Raw genomic sequence first — 22,903 nt, forward strand, 5'->3', positions numbered from 1 at the left:
CTTTGATGGAAAAATCGAATGACATTCCTTTTAATTCTGTCTTTATCGCTCTTGATCCTTCCTTCCTTCCCAGTTATCTACAAGACAAGCCTCCTCCATCTGCAGCCCAGACAAATGACCATCTACCTGCCAGAGGTGCGTAAGATCTCCATGGACTACATCAACCTACCTGTCTTCAGCCCCAACGTCTTCAGTGAGGACGAGGATGATCTGCCTGTCACTGGTCCCTCTGGTGTTGCTGATGACAACCCACCGTGCACTGTCAACATCCCCATCGCTCCCATCCACAGCCCCGCCCAGGCCATGTCCCCCACCCAAAGCATTGGTCTGGTCCAGTCACTGCTTGCCAATCAGAATGTTCAGCTGGACGTCCTGTCAAATCCACCCACCGCCACACCCGCTGGTGCTGCTGCCAGTGGGTCAGACCAAAGTCAGGACAAGTTGACGGCCCAGTACACAGTTGCCAACAGGTACTCTGCCCCTGGGCAGGTCATCTTTGGGGGGCTGGATATGAGTCGCCTGATGGTGGGCCCGCCAACCGCCCATCACCCACAGCAGCAACATCAAACACAACAAACAAGTCACCATCAACAACAGCTCCAACACCACCAACAGCAAATGCAGCACCACCAGCAACAGCTTCAGCAACAACAACACCAACTGCAACAGCAGCAGATGCTGCAGCAGCAGCAGTTGCAGCAGCAACAGCTTCAGCAACAGCACATTCAACAGCAGATCCACCACATGCAGCAGCAGCATCAACATCAACTTCAGCACCAACAACATCTGCAGCAGCAGATACAGCAACAGCAGCTGCAACAGCAGCATCAACAAATTCAACACCAACTGCAACAGCAACAGCACCAACAAATTCTTCAGCATCAGCAGCAAGCGCAGCAGCAGGCGCAGCAGCAAGTGCAGCAGCAAGCACAGCAGCAAGCACAGCAGCAACATCATCAAATGCAACAACAGCACCACCATCAAATTCAGCAGCAGCAACTGCAGATCCAAATCCCTGTTCCCTCTATGTCATCAGGCCAGCCTTCAGGTGCAGCCATGCACCAGCTTCAACCAGGGACACTGCAGATCCAAATCCCTCACCCTCCTGCTGAATTGGTGGTTGAGAGAGCAGCGGGAGGCGATCATGAGCACCTGCTGAAAATCAAGCCCATACGCCCAGCTCCCCAGCTGGCTGAAGGAGACACGGTGGTGTTCAGTGCCCCTCTAGAGCTTAGCAAGATGAACCCCCCGCCTCCCTACCCCGGGACAGTGGCGGCTGCTGTAGCTGCAGCAGCGGCCGCTGCCTCAGGGTCTGCCTCAGTCTCAGTGTCTGCAGCCTCCGCTGTTGCATCTGTAACAGCGGGGGCCGGCAATGGCACTCCTCCACCAGCTGACCTGTGTATGAAGAAAGCTGAGTTTCATCTGTATACTGCAGGGCAGCAGTCAGCACAGTACCCGACACCGCTGGGTTATGAGCGGATAACCACCTTCGACAGCAGCGGCAACGTGGAGGAAGTATGCCGTCCTCGGACGCGCCTTGTGTGCAATCAGAACATCTACGCGCTCCAGGGTCCTGGCAGCTCTGCCACACTCCGGGTCACCTCTTCGTCGTCCTCTGCCTCAGCAGATGGGAAGAAGATCCAGCTGCCCTATGCTTCTGCTACTCTCAACAGACTCACTGTGCCCCGCTACTCTATACCCAGTGGAGACCCGCCCCCGTACCCAGACCCAGCCAATCAGAACAATGCCACTGGCAGGAACCCTGGACAGAGGCTTGACAGCAATCTGATTCACGCCACTCTCAGGAGGAACAGCCGAGAGGCTGCTCTTAAGGTCTCACAGATGCTGGATCCAGGTCCCAGACCCCTGCCGCCCAAGGCCAAAAACAGTAGTGCACTAGCAGCCTCGTATCAACAGAGGGTGCCAACAGCCCTGTACACGTGCAGTCAATGTAGTAGTGGGTCCAGTATTGGGAGTACTGCCCCAGGCAGCACTAACGGCATAGCAGGAGGGACCATCATCAGACAGGATTTCCCACCAGGGAATGGAGCACCACACAGCACTGTGATCGTTCACTCCAACAGTGCTTCTCCTCTGGCCTCCCAATCCTCGTACAACCTGCTGAGCGCCCTCGACGGAGCTGGTAATGGCGGGGGAGGTGGTGGAGGAGGCAACAGAGACAGGGCAGACTATGTGAACTCTGCGTTTACTGAGGACGAGACACTGAATCAGTCGTTGAGGCATCTGGCTCTGGGGGGCACTGATGTGTCGGGGCTGGTTGTCAAACGCCCCCCTCCCTATCAGTGGGACCCAGCAGCCACAGAGGAGGTGTGGGTTCCTCAGGAACGGACAGCAACCCTGACCCCCTCTGGTCCCTCGGGACATCACAAACCACCCCCCCTCATCCTCGGCCCGGCTCAGCACTTAGATGTGTCCAGGCTCCCTTTTGTCCTCTCTCCAAAGTCCCCTACCAGCCCCAGCGCGGCATCATTCCAAGCTGCAGCAGCAGCCGCAGGCTACCAAATCTCTCTCCAGTACGCTCCTAGCACTGCCTATTCTGGTCCACAGATGCAGCCTGTTCCGGGATCCCCACGCCCCTGCTCCTCCCCCAAGGAGATGGTGGCACCGGTGCCCTTCTCACAGCAGGAGGCAACTCTGGTTCTGCCGCCTGGTTATTCCGCAAACCTGGCTACCCTAGCCTGCTGCCCTCTCCCGCCCATGTATCCAGGAGGAAGCTCCTGTGCTGGACTCCCTATCCCACCCATCGCCTTGCACACTCCCTGGGGCACCTATAACTCATGCCCGCCCATGTCCAGCCCTGCGGTGCCACTGCCTCCCAAAGCCTCCCACATGGCAGTAGACAAAAACATTTTGTCGCCCCCACCACCTCCTCCACCACCTCCCCCTCCTCCACCACCAGCAGAGCTGCAGGGAAATCGCGGCTCACCAGAGGCCATGGCAGATGCTGGGGAGGGGTTTCAAGAGGTACTGTCCCTCACGGAGAGCCCTGTGCCACAGCGTTCCGATAAATTCATCAAAAAGAACCGGAAACGGGCGGACGGTCGGGCTGAGGAGGCAAACGTACCGCCCCTGGCCGAGGGAGGCAAGTCCAAGAAGGAGGGCAGAGCTCTGGGTGACTTCAACTCGCTCATATCCAGCCCACGGCTGGGAGGCAGGGACAAGAAAAAACCGAAGGGACAGAAAGAGCAGCAGATGAAGGCTAAGAAGGTGAGCAAGGGCCCGGCCACCAGCGAGTTCCAGGACAGCTCGGAGAGTGAACCGGAGCTCTTCATCAGTGGGGACGAGCTGCTCAATCAGTGTCAGAGTGGTAAGAAGGGCTGGAAAAACAAAAGGAGCCTTCGTGCTGCCAGCGAACTGGATGAAATCAAGTGTCGCAAGGCCAACGAGAAAGAGGACCGTGGGCTGGGCAGCCAGGGCTTTGTCTATATCATGGCCAACAAGCAGCCACTGTGGAACGAGGCTACGCAGGTCTACCAGCTGGACTTTGGGGGGCGTGTCACGCAAGAGTCAGCCAAGAACTTCCAGATTGAACTGGATGGAAGACAGGTAAGGGATGGGTCCTTACTGTTATTTACATGTGTTGTCCTCCATAGGGGAAATATTACCAGGAGACATTTGATTATTGCTTTAAATTGTTGGTTGTGCACATGAGAAGAAAGAAAATACTGTAACTTTGTTTTCTATTGATGTGTTTTGATGATTCATAGGTGATGCAGTTTGGCAGGATTGATGGCAATGCCTACATTCTGGACTTCCAGTACCCCTTCTCTGCTGTGCAAGCCTTTGCAGTGGCTTTGGCCAATGTCACTCAACGCCTAAAATGAGATGTCCCACTCACCCTCACCTGGAATTTTATCTGGGATTTGAACGCAATCAGCTGAAGTGACACAGTTGTTTCATTTGAAGTTGCATAACTTTACTTTCGGAACAGTAACTGAAGTCAGCCCTGGTCTGCATAAACAGAAAGATTCAATCACACTGCACTACGCAACGCTGCCACTAGAGTTGGTGCAATAAGCAGGCTGCAGTTGCTAAGTATGTTCCTAGATTTGCTCTCGTTTGGCAGTCAGCAGTGCCCTGCGAAGTCTGCTGGGCCAAAGAGCTGAGTTTTCAGTCACTGACATGCAAATAAAAGCTGCTTTAGCTAGAAGAAGAAGCTATTGGACGTGATAACCTGACGGTTAGATATCCTCAACAGAGCGGTGCTGCAAGAGAAATGGTCTCTGTGCAGTTTAAAAAAGGAGCAGCAACAGTAATACTTGAAAATCCCACTCTCTGGAGATTGAAGATGTTTCTATTTTTTCTGCACAGGTACTGCTGGGCACTGAAATCCATTGCTGTACAAAACTTCAGTGAAACAGTTACCACTTTTAGTAGACTGCTTTTGCTTTTAGGAGTTTCTTAAAGGTCAATCTTTGTGGAGGGTTGAGTTTTTGTTTTTTTGCGCTCCCATTCATTTTGCGACCCTCCAACTGTTTCTTGGCTGAATTGAAGCTTAAATATATTCATTGTTTAGGAGCACTATTAGAAATTACTCACAAGTATTCCCTCTTGTTACAAATTTGGGAAAGTAAGGGAATAAATAGAACTAAGTTGAACTGCAGTCTTTTCTATGAGGTTTCCTGGGATTTTGAAGGAAAGAAAACATGTCACTCTCCTACATGGATTAATTTATCTGTATGTTTCTTTGTTTATCTTTTCACTACTTGGATATGAATTTTAACAATGTAATCATCCTTCATGTGATTTCATGTCATACAACCTCAGTACGTTGTTGACCTGGTTTTCAACTTGTCTTGTTTTATTTAGGAGACCGGCAGCCGAGAAACATATTGCTGTATAGTTTGACGAATTCAGGTTGGAGTGGTGTGCAGAATAGTTTTGACTGATGTGTCCTGTACTTACTGATGTATCTCCCCTTTCGCCATTATGGTGACGGGGGTACAAAAAGGTCAGGTTTCAACAACGTAATCTCTGGCATGAAGTGATTTGTCACCTGCTGTCACTTCTGTGAAGTGAGTGTGTAGTTTGGGCCTGTCCCTACTCCTAAAGACAACGCTAAACGTGTAAAGTCTAATTTATTCGTTGTCATATGACCACGTCGCTCGTTGGAAATAAAGCAATTCCGCGAGCGATGCGGTTCTGTGACAAATAATAAATTAGGCTTAAGCAAAGGTACAGGAAATATTTTTGTATATTTCACCAATGTCATTTCATACTTTTTTCAGAAGTAATGTAAATACATGCATAACATTCATATTGTACATGTTGAAATGAGACGTAGGTGAGTTTGACAGACATCTGTTCACACCCGTCTCCATTGTGTTTTCAATGTCAAATCAGCTGTGGAGGGAAGCTAGTACTGTTGTACTGTTTATGGAACCGCTAAAAACAGTAGAGCTGAGATGATTCCATTTGCTGAATCTTTGAAGTGAGAACCCCAATGAAGTATGAAGCTATTTGAACTTGTTCATTTAGCAAGCTGACACTGAAATATTTTGAAGCTGACACCATGTTTTTTCTCTTTCAGGCTGTCAGACTTGTGTTCATTTTGACTTAAGGACAGAGAGGCTATATTTAGTAGGTGCTTGAATAATGGGTTTATTGCAAATACCTGCTTGGTTTGACATATATTAACCAAAATCCCAAGCATATTAGAATATAATGTTTAGTAAAGATTTAGGTCCAATTAGTTCATCTCAAAATGTTGTGCCAAAACATAGTAGCTTAATCTTAAAGATGAAGAAAATTAACAGGTTAGAAATAGAACTATAGCCTATGCTTGATAAAAAAAACTATCCATAAACAATCTCATGTTCAACAAAGCCCATGTTCTGGTCTTTGAATGAATGATATTACATTTCTTTAATTTGTTTTTCCGTCACACTGAGATGCATGTCAGTCAGGTGTGATTGTAGGGAGGAGCTCAGAAAAACAATGGATTGAAGTGTCTACCAAGGGATAAGCTTGAGTTACACTTAGTTTTGTGTGGATGTCGTGCACTGAAAAAAGCCAAATCGCAAGCTTGTAGATCGGCTATTTTTGGTGTACAACACCCACATGCAACTAAGTATAAATCAGGCCATATAGTCTAACCTTGAGAACAAAAAGACCATGGTTGTGGCCTAAACAAGATATCTTTTCAATATTAATTTTGTTAGTTGTGCAATATTTTCATAGGGAAAATACAAAAAGAAATTTCCTTTGCCATCACTTTTCTTTTTTCCCCCTTTTTTTTCCCACAGTTTCACACTGTTGGAAAACAATTTGTGCAGCATCTCTAATGCTGGTCTGTACATTTTTATTTATGAGATTATTTCCTAAAGGCTGTATATTACTTGTGGAGTTTTCTGAACATTTCTTTGTGTTGACAAGAGTTTGTTACAAGTGTAGCCCAAATTGTGAGGGGTTGGGGGAGAGACGAAGAGAAGGGTGAATTTTCAGTGTTTTTGTGAAGTTTGCATTGGATGGAAAAGATGTGAATGAGTTATGCTTAATTGATCCTCTGTTGTATGATGGTGTCACTTGTCACGGTCATACAATGAAGTATAAATTAGGCTTAAGTGCCCAGTTGTATAGTGTAGTTGGTAGACTAGTCGTGTAGGACGTATCTGTCAAGTCAAGGTGTGTCTGTATTCAATTGTATGGTCTACCAAAATGCCATCAGTGTTGTATCTATTCTCTTCAATCCATGTGTGTGTGCGTTCGTGTGTGTGTTTTCTCCCTGAAAAAAGCTACTGTTTTTTCACCCCATTAAAGCATCATCATGCTCCTTGTTCTCATTAGATTTTGGTTATGATTTCTTTACACACATATTCATACGAGTCTGTGCGTGTGTGTAAGCCACTGAGTTCATGATTCAGAATTGCCTATGGACTTGGGTTTAAGGAATCACCTTTTAAATGATTTGATGACATGACCTACTGTAGATATTGTAGGATTTTGATTTTTTTCTAAGACGTGTGCTTTGTACTTCTAGATGTAGATGTAAAGGACAAAAAAAACAAGAAATCAGAGTCTGATTTGGTGACTGAATGTTTATAGTGAACAATAGTAAGGCATGCCATGTAAATTATTTTACAATTGTATATGTCACGCATCTTTTGAATAAAATGTCATTGTTTCAGAGAGTATTTGTCCTCGCAATGAAATGCATATAGTAATGGTACCATGCCAGGGCAAATTGCCTATTGTACACTGTGTGTAATAGAGTAATACAAAACCAAGGGCAACAGATTGCCATCTGGGTCAGTGGTTCTCAAAGTGGAGTCTGGGGACTCCCAGGGGTCCTTGAGGGGGTTCCAGGGGGTCCCCAGCCAAGTTTAACCACTTTCACCTTATATGTTGGCTATTTGAAAACAGCAGATCTACAAGCTGTGACATGTTGTGAGATCTGCTATCGTATAAAATGATATAAAAGATTTGAAACATTTTAACCACACAATTCTTGAATGAGGTGGGTGCCTGGCACAAAACATTTTCATATCAATTTGGAGGTCCTTTACATGAAAAGGTTCGAGGACCACTGTATTACACTGGGTGTTATCAATGGTGTAAAGTAACGAAGTACATTTACTCGTGTACTGAACTTCAGTACAATTTTGAGGTATTTTTGGGTGAAACCGCCCCTATAAGTGAGATTTGGAAAAATGTACAAATATCTTGGGCAGTGAAACCGGCCCTAAAAGTTTGTAGAATTATCCTGCGCTGTGATTGGCCAATCACAATCTATTCAGGACTGTGATTGGCCAGTGTCACATGACACATGTGCATAGCCCTATGTGATTGGCCAGTGTCACATGACACATGTGCATAGCCCTATATAAGCAACCTTAATTAAAAAAAAAAAAACTATTGTTTTTTTTAAGTTATGGTTTTGTCCATCATAAAGTGTGTTTTACAAAAGATAAATGTATTTATCTTTTGTACATGATTGATTGACTCCATTCAGTATTGTGATTAGCTAGCAAGACACATGCTGACACTAAGTGGCTCTTTCAGATCAAAGCATATATATTGGTTGACTCCATTCAGTATTGTGGTTAGCTAGGAAGACACCGCCCACTTCACACAGGGTGTGATTTTTACTTTACTGGAGTATTTCCAATACTTTTACTTCTACTGCTCTTACATCTCAGAGGCAAATATAGTACTTTTACTCCACTATAACTTTTGGACAACTTTAGTTATTAATAGTTACTTTGTAGATGATTTAAAATATTACAAAACATACATTAACCACTTCAGCCCTATATAGACTTCAGCTATTTGAAAATAGGCAATCTACAAGCTAAATCTGCTATTTTCAAATTATTGTATTCATTTTAAATCATGAAATGGAAGATTTTTGCATAAATGAGTACTTTTACTTTAGGTACTTTTAAGTATATTTTGATGCCAATACTTTAGCACACCGGACTTTTACTTGTCTACATTGCGGTATTGATACTTTTACTTAAGTAACAAATGTCAGTAGCCTACTTCTTCCACCACTGATTAAAATCCAATGGCAACAGATTGCCATCTGAGTCTAGGCTCCACACTGGGCGTCCTCCACTGTCTCTGTCCTTGGTGCTGGAGGATCGTGGTCACGTGATGCTCCTCCTCGCCTCTGATGTCCTCCCTCCTCTCTCCGTTTTTTGATGCTTTTTCTTTGAAAAGCGACACAAACAAAACGGCGTCGCCTGCACTTTCATTTGAACCGGGACACAATCAATAGAGAGCGTTTTGTAAAGGGCTGCGGATCATTTGCCCATCGCCATTTTCAGTCATCACCTGACACTGTCGGTAGGCTGTCATGGATACCGACTACTCTGGTTTGGAAAATCCGCTCTACAGCGAATTTAAATATTTCTGTAAGAAGATACAGGAGGCCTATAAAGAACTGAAGGAGGACTTGACGCCGTACCGCGATGATCGCTTTTACAGGTAGGTCCAGGGTGTATGTGTGTGCGTGTATGCGCGCGCGCGATTTGGCAAGGGCCGCCCTGTACCAGATTGGTGGTGTTGTTAAAATGTTTAAAAAATATTCAAAGATTTGTTTTGGAAATTGATCTAAAAGCTCACAACGCGTCGTGATGCGACGCTTTGTGAGCTTGTAGGTTGGCTATTTTCATATATCCGACGCTCATGTGACCTGCCCTTTAATGCAACGGTAAAATGACTACTGCAGCCAAAATTTGGTGCACAGAAAATGCCAATTATAACACACATTTTTTTTTTGAATGGTGCTAATAATTACACACATGCCAGTTAGTGAGGAGGTCATTGTAATGACGCCTATCAGTGGCAGTCAGACAGTGCACCTTTTTTTTTTCACACGAGTCAAAGAAGACGTTTTGTTTCAGAATCTACCTACCCTGCATGTTGCCTACTGGCCTTCATTCAAGAATGGCCTAAAGACATAACAAATCTGTAACAGAATTATAGCCACTTGCCAATAATAATGCACTGCAACTAATTGCATATTTGCGCAGGTTCTCAATCATTGCTTGCATTGGCTCTTTAAATGTGGACACGGCCGCTTATGTTTAATCAGCCGAACCCATTCTTTAGACCTATTGATTCATATCGAAGGCAACAAGTATGTTTAATCAGCAGAGCGAAATAAATGAACGAAAGTAAACATCTTTAGTTGCATTTGATTTGATTGATAGTAGCATATCAGTATCACTACATATACATTTGTAATTTTATGTGAGTGGCAGCCTGGCAGGGCAATTCAACGATTTATTGGGTAAAAATATTTAACGTGTGGTTTTTGTAACCGAAAATAGCCAATTTGAGCTTGCAGATCCGCTACAGTGTTGCCAGATTTTGCGAGAGAAATAAACAACCAGCCAGGTCTATGAAAACAAGCCCAAAAGAAGCAACTACGCTATCCCTTGCTAATTGAAAATAGACGATCTACAAGCTCACAAGGCGTCACATGCGTTTCGACCATTTTCTGAAAAGTATAATGTATTATTATAATTGTTCCATGAATTCAGTAGCCTACAAAGGACCCCAATGGAAAAAAGCCATAGGCTTAAAATCCTCTTAGCAGACCTTGTATTGAACCACTGGTTTAAACAACATTAGGAAGCAAGCCCAAAACAAGCAACTACACTTTAGAAACAAACAAGCCCAAAACCCGCAACCCGCAAGGCTGCTACTACCAATAATTTACACGCAACTTTACAGAAAAACAAGCCCCAAATCGCTTATAATAAACGGACATGGCAACGCTGTTGGCTATTTACGGCGCTCGACACCGTCGTACGGCGAAGTACCGCCCCCCCCCCACTATTTACCACTTACCACGTGACTGTAGCCACTTCCCAATTGATGACGTTGCATTCCAGTTGTCGCAGGGCTGATGTACACGGATGTGGATTTCATTGCTGTTTTGTTTATTTATTTGCGTCTTCTCTCACTCTAAGGAGTGAGCATCTCCCGGGATGGATCTGTAAGTGTTTACATGAGTACTTAAGTTTGGCCACGCTGGCAATCTGATAGATCAGATAGCGATAGGAGTGGAAACGGTGCGTTGTTTCCTTCGCATCGGCTTCCATCTGCTGCTTCTTGCCAACATTAGCAACGTTGCCATGTCCGCTTATTATAAGTGACTTTTGGGCTTGTTTTTCTTTTAAGTTGCTTGTAAATAATTAAGCCAATGGTTCTCTTAACATTTTCATGTCTCCCGGCTATTTTCAAATGGCCGATGTATTATGTTTAAAGTGCTCATGTGGCCCATAGTCTTCTATTGGGCTTGTTTTCCTAGACGTGGTTGCTTGTTTCCCTCACAGAATCTGGCAACACTGAACATTACCATATTAACATGGCAGCTAGCAGTGTTGACAGATGCACACCCTGGCTTTTTAGGCAGCTGGTTATTTACTTTTATACTAAATAAATAACATTTAGCTACAGTTGCCTTCTTGCGTAGTTCTCAATCTTTTTAGTGCCAAGGACCCCCCAAATGATATGTATTTGGCCACAGACCCCCATCTGAAAAAGTTTTGTGCTAGGGACCCCTGAAGAGAACATTTATGTCAAAATTATTCAAAAAACACTTTAAAGATTTTTCAAAAATGTTCTAAAATAGCAGATGCACAAGCTTGCATTGCGGCACGAAGTGATGTGCTGTGAACTTGTATATCTGCCATTTTTAAATAGCCACTGTAACACATTTGGCTGGGGACCCCCTGGAACCCCTCCAAAGACCTCTGGGGCCTCCCGGACCCCACTTTGAGAACCACTGTTCTGAAGAACACTTCTATGTGGGTGTTGGGTGTGTGCTCTGCTGGGTGGGTTGTTGTCTGCTTGGTATTAGCGTGTGTGTGTGTGTGTGTGTGTGTGTGTGTGTGTGTGTGTGTGTGTGTGTGTGTGTGTGTGTGTGTGTGTGTGTCAACAATATTTGGACTAAGAATTCTGTCTCCCTCTAACAGATTGGCCCCCATGCGGCTTTACACACTCTCCAAAAGACATTTTGTCTTGGTCTTTGTCGTTTTCCTGATCTGCTTTGGCCTCACAGTCTTCATTGGTATTGCTGGTAAGTGAGAAAAACATGATCAATAATAGCTTTGGATCAAGACGGTCATCGGTCATATGACAGTCTTGTATCAAGGCTAGATCAATATACTATCAACCATAGGCCAAAGGTATACGTCCAAAGACGTATAAATGAGTCATTCGGCCAAATGCTGTTTTCAGGACTGATAACAGGCTATAGCTATGGACTTCCCTGGACATCATATCTCTGCTTTCCATATCACCCTATTAAGAATATATTATACAAAAATTTATACAGGAAGGAAGTTTGTATTACTAACTGATTCATTTTTCATCAAGTATTCAAGCAAAAAAAGTAAAGTAGAATAACTCAGGAGATACCTTTAGCACTGTCAGTGCTGAGTAATGAAAGTGCTCGATCAGTAAGACTAGGACTGTTAAGCCAAGTGTTAAGGCTGTAAGTTTCACTGTAATGTTCTGTTGACCATCAACTGTCATGAGCTTTGATTTGATATGTGCTCATTGTCAATGTTCTCCTGGAAGAAGACACTGTGAACAAATGCTTACACATTGCATTGTTGTATGCCCCATGATGCAGGTCCTCAGATCATTTCTGAGCAAGAACACAGTGGTGATCAACTGCTTCAGAAGAATCACTCAATTAAGGTAAGATGATAAAAGGAAGAAAATGCTTGCATTGCCACAATGGCAAGGAATGGTAAAAAATAATTTGTTATGTGTTTTAACAGTTTTTAGAATGGTATATGAATGGATTTTGTCAGTGCAGCCACTTAAACAGGTCCCCAGTCAACTTGTACAGTAGTTTGGTATTGGTGTCATGAACTCATATTATAAGACTTTATTTATGGACTTGTATCTATTCTTTGTTGGTTGAACCATTTCAGCTCGGCTTTCTGACTTGAGCATCTGTGCATATTTTAAAAGGACTACCGCATAAATTCATTTATTTATCGGCTAATTTGTTTTTTCAGACTGGGCCCTTCGAGCTAAAGTCTCCTCCCCTTACCACCTACAATCAACAGCTATGGCTTACCTGTCTAATGCAGGTTGAACACAGCAATGGTAAGACCACCAAGTAAATATATAACAGATTTAAACCACTGACCATAGTTGTGGGTTACGCACGGGGTTCCCTGACATTGTGTGGGAATTTGGTATCTTTGGATTTCTTTGTAAATGACTTCGTCATAACCATTTCATACTAGCACATTGATCAGTTGTTGGTGCCATGTTGTGATACTGTCTTGGTTAGTGGTGGACTTCCAGCAGCACTTTGAGATCAATGTTGAGCTGAAGGGAGTGTTGCAGGATGCCAGTCATGTGCCAGTCATGCACATCAGCAAAGACGTCCACCAGAAGTCAAGAATGCTGCATTGTGACACTGTAAGTGTGAGTGTTAAGGCCATTACACACACCAGGAGTGATGCGAATAAACATCACAAGATATGAAAATGCGTCAAATTTTCAATCAAACTTTTATTTTGGTGATGCCACCAATGATAAAAGTTGATGATTTTATTTGCGCTGAAAAACCGACCTCGTTAATACGTTGCTTCATAGCCTTGTTATCGCACTCAGTGTGCATGTACTCACAATACAAACAGCTGTTTAAATTCATGTGAATTAATCGCACGAAATTAACGCCCCCCAGTGTGTACAGACCTTTAGTCAGCAACCCACCCATCTCACTATCAGTCTGCCAACCAAACCAACTATTAATCTATCAGTGAGGGGTCGGCCAACATGCTGTGGAGAGAAGGATGTATGCCAAGTCATATGCAATGTTTTGTGTTTAAGCATGCAGTTGGTGCAGAAATGTGCGCAATAAATGTATATAAATCCATTTCAGATGGACACTTGACAAGAATGTTTTATACAATGTTACAAACTTAAAATTCACTACTCTAGTGAATCATCTTCAATACATTTTGGCTGTGTTTCTCCCTGTCTCACAGAAATGTGATGAGATCATTGTGCTCCATCTGGGCTACCTGAACTACACCCAGTACCAGATCATGGTCAGCTTCAAAGGTCTAGAAAACATCACATATGACATCAAAGTTAACTTTGCGGTAAGCAACTTCCACACACTTGCAGGAGAGGGTTTCAACTTATCAAAACTAACTTAAGTGATCTGAGATGGCTGTCATTCTGCTTCTGCATGGGACGGCTCTAGAGATTGCATAAACTCACAGTCACATCTTCACATATCCACTTGTTTTTCTTTCTCCTGCTCTCTACCTGTATTCTCACTTCACAGTGGAAAATGTACAATCCTACCTTCTCTCAAGTTGAGATCTGGTTCCGGTTTGTCTTTGTGGTTTTAACCTTCATGGTGACGGTAAGTCAGCAAGTGCTTTTATTGACTAAAAAACTGTTTTCACATCTGTCAGGCCAGCTATTCAGAGTTTTTCATTTTATTCAAAAGAAAAATACAACTTATGATGGCGTTACTTTCCAATTAACTCCTCAATTTCCTCAATTTCCTTAGCACTGTGGCAGTTAAATTGAGTATGTGCACATGTGGCCTTGTTGTTGCATTCCATTTTTAGTCAGATGAGTAATAGAGGTTCTGTTAAGCCTCAAAGTGAACAATCAACCAAGATTTAGCAGTTCAGAGTTTGTGATGAGATTCAACTGCACCCTATCTATCAACAAATGCACTGAAATGAGTTTTAGTGTATTTAATCTTGTGTGGATTAATATACAGGAGAACTCAGTGTATCCAAAACTCACCCATCTAAACTTACCAGTCAATTGAGCTGGGTTCTCTTGAAATTCCCTAAAATGCACATTTAAAACTTAATGGCTCCCTGTTAAAGTCAGACGTACTGACAAGACACTTTTTACACACAGTACAGACATGCAAAAGTGTCACTTTTCAGCTACAGTCACCTTTTTGAACCCAAATAGGGCAATTGTGTGACACCTGACCCGAAAGAAAACAACATGTTGTCACCTTTTTCACCTCGGGGCTGTTTGCATGCCTGACAGTAGCTTACAATTGAAAATGAGGAACACTGAAAAGTTACAGATTTGAATGCACAGACTATATTTATGCTGTATTGGATCAGTGTTCGATACTCCGCTATTTGTTTCTGTGTTATATCCAATCTATATCTCTATCTAAATGCATTATGTTCATGAAAGTTTAATTTATTTTGTTTGTGTGTGTATAGACATGTATGTACTTATAAATGTTTTGCTTTGTCTGTATGTTGCAGTGTTTGTTTGCTCATTCGCTGAGGAAGTTTTCCATGAGGGATTGGGGGATAGAGCAGAAGTGGATGTCTGTCTTGCTGCCTTTGCTTTTGCTTTACAATGGTGAGTTTGAGTATGACACTATCCAAGACTCCCTCTTTCTACCATTGGGTTATGTACAGTATATGTTGTTCTTTTTTTTAAATATAGAGCACTAATTACTTTTGCAAATGTATCTCTTAAACTGAAAAAAAGAAGAAAAAAGTCTAGTGTAGTTTAAATGGCAGAGGGCCTATATGGGGAGTTGCGTCATGACTCATGATCCAAGGAATTCAGGGGATTTTTTGTATTGTTCAACTTACAGTTCAAGAGTCATAGGCCAAAACGTGAAGCGGGCTGTTATAGCATCACCATGAGGCCGATTTAAAAGATTTGGTCACTTCCTTGATCTACTGGAAGTGTTTGTACAAAGTTTCATGGCAGTCGTTCATGATTTGTAGAATTTGTGCAAAGATACAATCACTGCGCTTTGGACAGGCTAATCTTGAGTATGCATCCAAGAGAGACGCAATGGAGACATGACGACGGCACACTGTGGTGGTGGTGGTGGTGGTCTCTCAGTTTTTGGCCTCAACAGGTGCTAGATATAATCAAAACTCCTCAAATGACAGGGAGAGTGTTTGCTAGAGAAGTTTTGAATGGACTCTGAGTCCCATACACAGAACGAGTGTATTTTTGCCATTTCGGTTTGATGCTCTGTCAGAAATAATCTGTGCCTGGAATGGTGTACTTTGGCATGCTTTTAGGCACTGGACTAATCGCTTTGCGCATTAATACATCATGTCTCAATTGTGCTTTCATTTTGAGACATGAGGTAGATCTAAAGGCATCTGGGAGTTTGTACAGGAGTAATTTATTTTGAAATGCAGAAGCAAGTTTGACTTATTGTTAAATATGATGGGAACAAAATAACATTAGTTAGAGATATAAAATGATCGTTTATGTTCAGAACATACAAAGATGATTACGTTTCCGTTTCTGCTCCTAGTAAAATATAGTCTATTTTCGTTTTGGTTCCTCGCACCAGTTCGAAGCCCTAATTCTATTCCTTTCCCTGTTCAGATCCATTTTTCCCACTGTCATTCCTGGTGAACAGCTGGTTTCCTGGAACGTTGGATGCTTTCTTCCAGGCTCTCTTTCTGTGTGCCCTGCTCCTATTTTGGCTCTGTGTTTACCACGGCATCAGGGTACAGGTGGGTCCATGATCATCCCCACACCAGAACCATACTCCATTCCTCTTACTGTTGTAATGATAAAGATGCTTTTCATCCTCCAGTCGTTCAAAGTTGTCCATAAACTATCACTTAACTTTAACTTCCCCCCCCCCCCATGTGATTTATTGTCTTTCCACAGGGTGAGAGGAAATGCCTGACATTCTACTTGCCTAAGCTGGTCATTGTTGGTCTCCTGTGGCTGTCTGCTGTCACACTGGGAATATGGCAAACGTAAGTCTGATGGACAGATTATGACAATATTGAAGAAAGAAAACAATCTTGTATTGTTTTCTTTCTTCAACATTGTCACAATCTGTCCATGTATTATGTTGTTGTTGCCTGTCTATATTGTTTTATGTTGGGGACTACTGATGAAAATGTGCATCCATGCTAAATCCGGTGTATTTACAGGTGAAATTATTTTCTCTTATTCTGGATTTACAGAGTCAATGAACTCCAAGATCCAACCTACCAATACAAAGTGGATATAGCCAATTTTCAGGTGAGTCGCTTAACAGTGCAGATGAAAATGGAACATGGAAATGTTCCTCCTGTCAAATGGAGTGACCGAGTGAATCTAACTGAAAGCTAAAGACCCCATTTCGCCTATTAAATCCACTTCAGTCATGAAGGGGAGGTGTAGAAAGGAGACCAGTTAGAGATCCATGTGGTTTAACTTAACAGATACGTAGATAATATAATCCTCATATTTTGTATGGTCAGTGTATGCTTCTTCGCCAAATCAAATTCCCATGTTTTCTCTCAAGGGCATGAAGATCTTCTTCCTGATTGTAGTGACCCTCTACATTCTCTACCTGATCTTCCTGATTGTTAGAGCTTGTTCTGAGCTCAAGAACATGCCGTACTCAGGTAACCCTGTGTGACACACACGTCCATGTTGATCTGGCTTTTCTCTCGTCGTTATAACAAGCTCAATGTGTGCTGTCCTTTGTACCACCAGATCTCCGCCTGAAGTTTTTGACAGCGCTGACATTTGTGGTCCTCATAATAAGGTGTATTTCAAAGTTCTTTGGACTACCAAACTGCAGAAGTCAATGTTATATATCTCTATTTGAAGTTCTTGATGAGCTGTCGTCTGTCCGGACAAATTGGTCCTATAATGCCTGTTCCATTCTCTTCCTAGCATGGTCATACTCTACCTGAGGTTTGGTGCCAAGGCCCTGCAAGATAATTTTGTGTCTGAATTGTCTACTCATTACCAGAACTATATCCTTTAACCCAGTGTTTCCCAAAGTGGGATCCGGGGACCCGAGGGGTCCTTGAGTGGGTTCCCGGGGTACCCATGTAATGGTTTGTGAGTGATTTCCTTTGCTGTGAAGATATAGATGTTAATTTCTTTCTCTTTACCTGTTGAATTATTCATGTTTGTTCCTTAACTCTTGACATACCAGCTGAATTCTTATCATTCTATGGCCTGCTCAACTTTTATTTGTACACATTAGCATTTGTGTATTCCCCCTCGAAAAATGCCCTTTATGGTAAGTACAGTTTTATTCATTGTTGTTGAAAGAGCATTTTTTTCTACTGCAATAGATTAGAACTTGTATAACAGTATATTAACCATTTTGAGTTTTGTGTCCCAGATTCCCAGTTGAAGGATAATCCTGCGTTCTCCATGCTGAACGACTCGGATGATGAAGTTATATACGGGTGAGTGTTTGTGACAGTATTTCTAATTTTAAAGGTGCTGTAATTGATATATATTTTTTTAATTATAAGGGTTAATTGGCTCTATATTCTCATAGCAATCATTGCTATTAGAGTGTTTGTTCAGTAACAGGGGTCTCTCCAGCTCGTAGGTAAACAGAAAATGCATTTTCAGGTCGGGATACCAGTTTGATCCAATCCAACTCTGTTTTAACCTAAAACATATCACTTATATCTGGTCAGTTGAGTGGCATATATGAAAGCTCACACAGACTACTATTTGGGTTGTGGTAATGTATTTAGTATAAGAGTATCGTTTAAATTAAAGCTGCAATCCATAAGATTTATCTCCTATCCGGGATTCAAACCTGGGTCTTACTATCAAGCACTGAAATTTCGACTGCTCTTTGGCTAATACGGAAAGCCTGTTAGGGCAGGGAAGATATTACCTGTAAAGGTTCCTTCTAGCTTCCCCCCAATCAATGCACAACAATACCGTGTTCAAATATGGACATCAGCCATACACCACAATGCCCAAAATGTATGCCTGCAGATGATCACTCATAGTTGTTCAGTACACACAGTCACTAGAAGGAGAATCAGAATCAGAATCAGAATCAGTTTTATTGTCACATCACAGGTTTACAAGGTAAAAAAGTGGGTGAAATTCTTTTTTGTACATCGTTCCCATCGCAACGTTAGTTTCCATAGAAAGAAGAGGGGGGGGGGGGGAGAAGAAGAGGGTGGGGGGCAGGTGGGAAGGAGATCAAAACAAGAGAGCAACAGAAGGCCAGACAAGTTATCTACATATTTACAAATTACCTGAGATAATAAAAAAAAACTAAAAAAAACTAAACTAAGGTGCCTGAGCATAGCAGCAATGTATTGTATACTGTGCATGTTATACTTATACTGTGCATGATAGACAATGGACGTTAAGGTGCTTAGAGGAAAAGGAGCACAATAAAAAAAGACCCAAAAAAAGTCAGTGCGTTATACAAGGGATTAAGGTGCAAAAGGTCAGTGCGTGTCCACCTAGAGTGGACTGACCCTAGTATAATCCGCATGTAGCTCCATGAGGGAGTGCAACAAAAAGTCATTTGTACCTGGTGTAGTCCACAGGTGTGTCCGAGGGGGGGCTAAAGTCCAAGGAGATATTGTTGTCTCAGGCTCTCATTCTGGAGTCTATATGGTTCCCCTGGGAACCGATACAGATTGGTTAGAATAATGTTTCATTCATAAAATAAATTATGGATTGCAGCTTTAATGTAAATTATCTTTTCGTTTTAATACCAGGAAGATAACAGAAAACCTTTGCAGAACACGCCCTGTTTCACTTACAGATGATGTGGGTGTTCATTGTAGATGTGGTTACCCACTTAAACCCCAGCATCTCCAGTATTGTGGGGAAATCTTTAGCTGAAAATAGCAGATCGACAAGCTCACAACGCGAGCTTGTTGATCGGCTATTCCCCACAATAACAGAACCATATGGGGTTTAAGTGGTTAATGTGTGTTGGTAGTTTTTGTGTATCCCCATTACATATGGTTTTGTAGGTAGAACACGCCTAAAACCATTTTCTTTCTCTTTGAAGGAGTGATTACGAGGAAATGCCTTTACAAAATGGCCGTGCTATCAAAGCAACTGCCAAGTACCAAGATGAGACTGACAGTGACTGATCTGAGCTAATCTCCGAGTGGCACGTCCCGTCTCTTCTCTCGTTTCTCCGCTGGAAACTTGGAAGAGTACAACAAACTGTCATGTGTAAATAGGGAGTATTTGCATTGATAATGCAAAGTAAAATACAGTAACTGTACATAGATATATTTTTTAAGAAGAAATTCAACATCTACTGAATGTAATTTCACTAAAAGTCAATGTTTGCAGCCAGATAGATTTGTTTGTGTGTCACCAAATGGAAACTTTGTGTCACCAAATGGAAACTGTGTCATCAAACTTTCAGTAGTCTACAAATGATTTTTTCTCCCAGCATTTCATTACAAAAGTATGGGCACAGATGAACTTGAAAGGGAAAACGTGCCATTTATCATGGGATTTCATTACATTGTAAGGAAAATCTAAGTTGTTTTTAATGCTTTATTTACTACTGTCTGTGCTTGCACTGTTTTTGCCATTGCTCATCGGCTCACTGGCATTCTGAGAATTTTGAATATTGGTGTCGCCGCTTTGAAATATAGTTTATATTGATGGCGCATTGAATGGTACGAAATGAAATGGTTTATGCAGACAATGTGTATTGTGGCCGGTAAGCATTATTTTAATTGAATTAACCAATAATAGAGTGCCATAGCATTGATGGCTTCCCATAGCCCATCATTGTTCTCAGATGAGTTCTGCAACTAGAGAGCCCTGAGCCTAATTTATACTTCGTCATACAACCGTGTTATACAACTGTTCTGGTTATCACTAGATATTTGAAAAGTCCTTCTTCGTGCCCTTTTCATATTGGCACACTGATCAGTTGTTGATGCAATGTTGCGGTCCTGTCTTGTTTGGCTTCCAGCAGCACTCTTTGAGACCACGTTGAGCTGATGGGACTGTTGCATGATGCCAGTCATGTGCCGGTTATGCACAAGTCAAGAATGCTACATTATTGCACTGTGAGTGAGTGTTAAATAGATGTCCCCCTAGAAAGGACGGAAAACCCGGCAGAATGCCCTCCCTCAAAACTTGACTATCCAACCATGGCCCCACAATGCCTAAACTTTAAGTACCATGCCAGTGTAAAGAAGGACCATACCAAATCTATTGTCAGTCGTCGTCCAAGGCTAGTCTTATTCATAATATGGTAAGCATTCTTACCAGGTGTGTCACCGAGGCACAAACTTTTTTTCCCTTTTTTTTTAACTTTAAAGTCATTTACACGCAGTACAGTAGTGCAAAAATATATACATTAATGGAGTGGGTACCACTGACCTCTTGCCACTTTTTTTTTTATTTTTTTCAATTCATTCCTTGTGAAGCAGCTTTATGATTGCACTCCTTGAGGCTAAATATGAACTTATTTTGCCTGAAATTGATGGCATTTGATATGTCATTAAGAAATATTAAAGGACCACTTATGTGTCATGTTGGTTATATGTGTCTTATTATTATAACCCTGCTGATTAAGTTGCACCTTTGGACAACCAATTCTGAATTATTTTTGCCTTATGTATTACATGGTTTATCTTTAGTTGTCCTTTATCATTGTGTAAAATTCCATTTAGGAAATTACATTACTGTTTTGTGTTATATCTGTTGCCTCTATACTTCTGCCATTTATGTTTTCAAATTATAGCTTGTGGGTATTTTGCAGCTTTCCTGAATTAGAAATCAACTGTTACTTAATCACATATATCTGAAAATGTTTTATTTAAGAACGGTGCCTTGTTTTCACTGCAAACCCAAGGTTTTCTGCTAAATACTGTTGCAGTCTTAAATGTTGTGGAAAAAGCTTTGATGTTTATGTTCAAGATTGTTCTAGTATGAATGTGGACTATATTGACTTTTGGAATTTTTAAGTTTGAATGAAATGTGGGATCTCTGCTGTTGGGCATAGAGACTATGTGTTGCTTTAAGAAATCATGTACATGCACCATTATGTAATGTCACATGTAAATAAAACTGTTGCTATAAACAAGCATTACAATTTATTATAGAATGTGTAACTTTTTTTTTTTGATGGTGGTGCTTTGGTTGGGCAAAGCTTTTTTTTTTTTTTTTACCAACTCTGTTGGTTTTGAATTCACATAGCAATGAGACAATACAAATGAATAAACAATATGGACAAAACATTTTATTCAAGTATTGCACATGGGAAATTGGTCTTCATAAAACACTGCAGAATGCAGCATTAACACTAGGCTGGACGCTGGAGGTAAGTTGTTTAGATGGCGAGTCCAAATACACTGACGATGCAGTACATGGACTTGTTCTCCCATCTTACTGTACAGCTACCTGTTGAGTGCAACACACATTATGTCTTACAGTATTTATTCAGCAAACATTAAGTCAAATAACTAGAGCATAAATAATGTTCTGAGACTGTGAAATGATATATATGTGCGTTATCATACCATCAGTGGAGTTGTCCCAGAAGCATGAACTGGCTGTTTGTAGACCTGCCCCATTTTTCTGCATGATGATACAGGTTACTGTGAAGGATACATAAACACAGTCAAGTATATATTCTGTAATGATGATACAGGTTACTGTGAAGGATACATAAACACAATCATATATTTTGTAATGATGACTATTGACTACAGGTCACAAAAGCCATTAATGTATTTTACTGTCGGGAATGGATCCAACATACCAACATATTTGAATGGCTTTCCAAGTTTACTGAGTTGACTGAGGCACTGCTCCACTACATTGGAAGTCCACTGATTGACTCTGCTGTGTTGATAAGCATTTCCTCCGATGGCTCCTTCTACTGACTTGAGGAATAATTCAACAAAAGAGTTATTAATCCTTGTCTAACAAGTTACACAGAGCTGCAAGTATAGGCTACACGCGACTCAGCGCACACCATTTAATTATGTCATTTAATTATGTCCAGGAATTAATACGAGTCTGCGACGGTTGCTATAGCAACCACCTGTTGTCCCTATAGCAACCAATTGGTAAACAACGGTAACTTATGTGTTAGCCACTAGCTATTCAAGACTAGCTTGTGATGTATAATTCTACAGCAGACAAGCTAGAAAACAATAAAACTGGCATACCTCTTTTATTACTGCGCTCACTTCGTCCACCACAAACGCAGTCTGTAAAACAAAAAGAGTTCAGATCAGATCAGATTGTGTTGTGTAGCTACACTGCGTTGTGCGTTCTCTTAATCTCTTCCCCTCAGTCTGTAAAGTTGAACTTGTCAGAGATAACAATTATGCTGCGGATACACAAATGGATTAAAAATAGTGTCTCCTGCCCACCTCTTCTGCGGTCTGAAACTCGTCCATCGTATAGACACGGGTAACGTTGTTCGCAACAAAATCATAGACTGTCTGAGTCAACAGAAATGAGCATGCGCGCCTGTGGCATGGTAGGCCCGCCCAGAGCCTTATATGGCCCGCCTGGTCGACTGGCTCCCCTATGATTCGCTCTGGACTGGATGAATGCAAGAGAACTGGGCCTTTTGGGAAGTGGGCCCCGCGCCATGCAAATGTACGTAGGCTATATCTGTTTCTTTTGTCTTAAATATTACGTTAATTGTATT

At 42.1% G+C, this 22,903-nt stretch overlaps 3 protein-coding genes across 11 annotated transcripts in view; 2 read left to right on the forward strand and 1 right to left on the reverse strand.

Moving 5' to 3' along the window:
* tulp4a (TUB like protein 4a) overlaps positions 1-7,151 on the forward strand; it is a 43,192-nt gene extending 36,041 nt beyond the window's left edge. For all 8 annotated transcript variants that reach the window (XM_080453276.1, XM_080453275.1, XM_080453277.1 and 5 more), the window contains 2 exons: positions 74-3,567; positions 3,729-7,151. In XM_080453276.1, coding sequence (XP_080309402.1) covers positions 74-3,567; positions 3,729-3,845 — 3,611 coding nt within the window. In that variant the 3' untranslated portion in view covers positions 3,846-7,151. The remainder of the gene's footprint in view (positions 1-73; positions 3,568-3,728) is intronic.
* Positions 7,152-10,351: 3,200 nt separating this feature from the next.
* Positions 10,352-21,333, forward strand: tmem181 (transmembrane protein 181). Of its 2 annotated transcripts, none has more exons than XM_080452612.1 (17): positions 10,352-10,468; positions 11,451-11,554; positions 12,113-12,180; positions 12,507-12,597; positions 12,788-12,924; positions 13,491-13,607; positions 13,796-13,876; positions 14,760-14,859; positions 15,859-15,989; positions 16,150-16,241; positions 16,455-16,512; positions 16,778-16,880; positions 16,972-17,023; positions 17,155-17,237; positions 17,420-17,509; positions 17,615-17,681; positions 19,274-21,333. In XM_080452612.1, exons 1-17 carry the CDS (start codon positions 10,461-10,463, stop codon positions 19,356-19,358), a joined length of 1,467 nt encoding a protein of 488 aa, XP_080308738.1. In that variant the 5' UTR covers positions 10,352-10,460; the 3' UTR covers positions 19,359-21,333. The 2 variants fall into 2 exon arrangements, with proteins under 2 accessions (XP_080308738.1, XP_080308739.1); XM_080452613.1 differs by having other exon boundaries at positions 12,788-12,918.
* A 164-nt stretch (positions 21,334-21,497) lies between these two features.
* On the reverse strand, positions 21,498-22,677 carry dynlt1b (dynein light chain Tctex-type 1b). The gene is made up of 5 exons (XM_080453186.1): positions 22,620-22,677; positions 22,413-22,454; positions 22,001-22,124; positions 21,759-21,836; positions 21,498-21,639 (listed from the first exon to the last, which is right to left on the reverse strand). Exons 1-5 carry the CDS (start codon positions 22,644-22,646, stop codon positions 21,569-21,571), a joined length of 342 nt encoding a protein of 113 aa, XP_080309312.1. The 5' UTR covers positions 22,647-22,677; the 3' UTR covers positions 21,498-21,568.
* Between the last annotated feature and the right edge of the window lie 226 nt (positions 22,678-22,903).

Source organism: Gymnoscopelus braueri (genome assembly GCF_963280865.1).
Source record: "Gymnoscopelus braueri genome assembly, chromosome: 16".
NCBI classification, from domain to species: Eukaryota; Metazoa; Chordata; class Actinopteri; order Myctophiformes; family Myctophidae; genus Gymnoscopelus; species Gymnoscopelus braueri.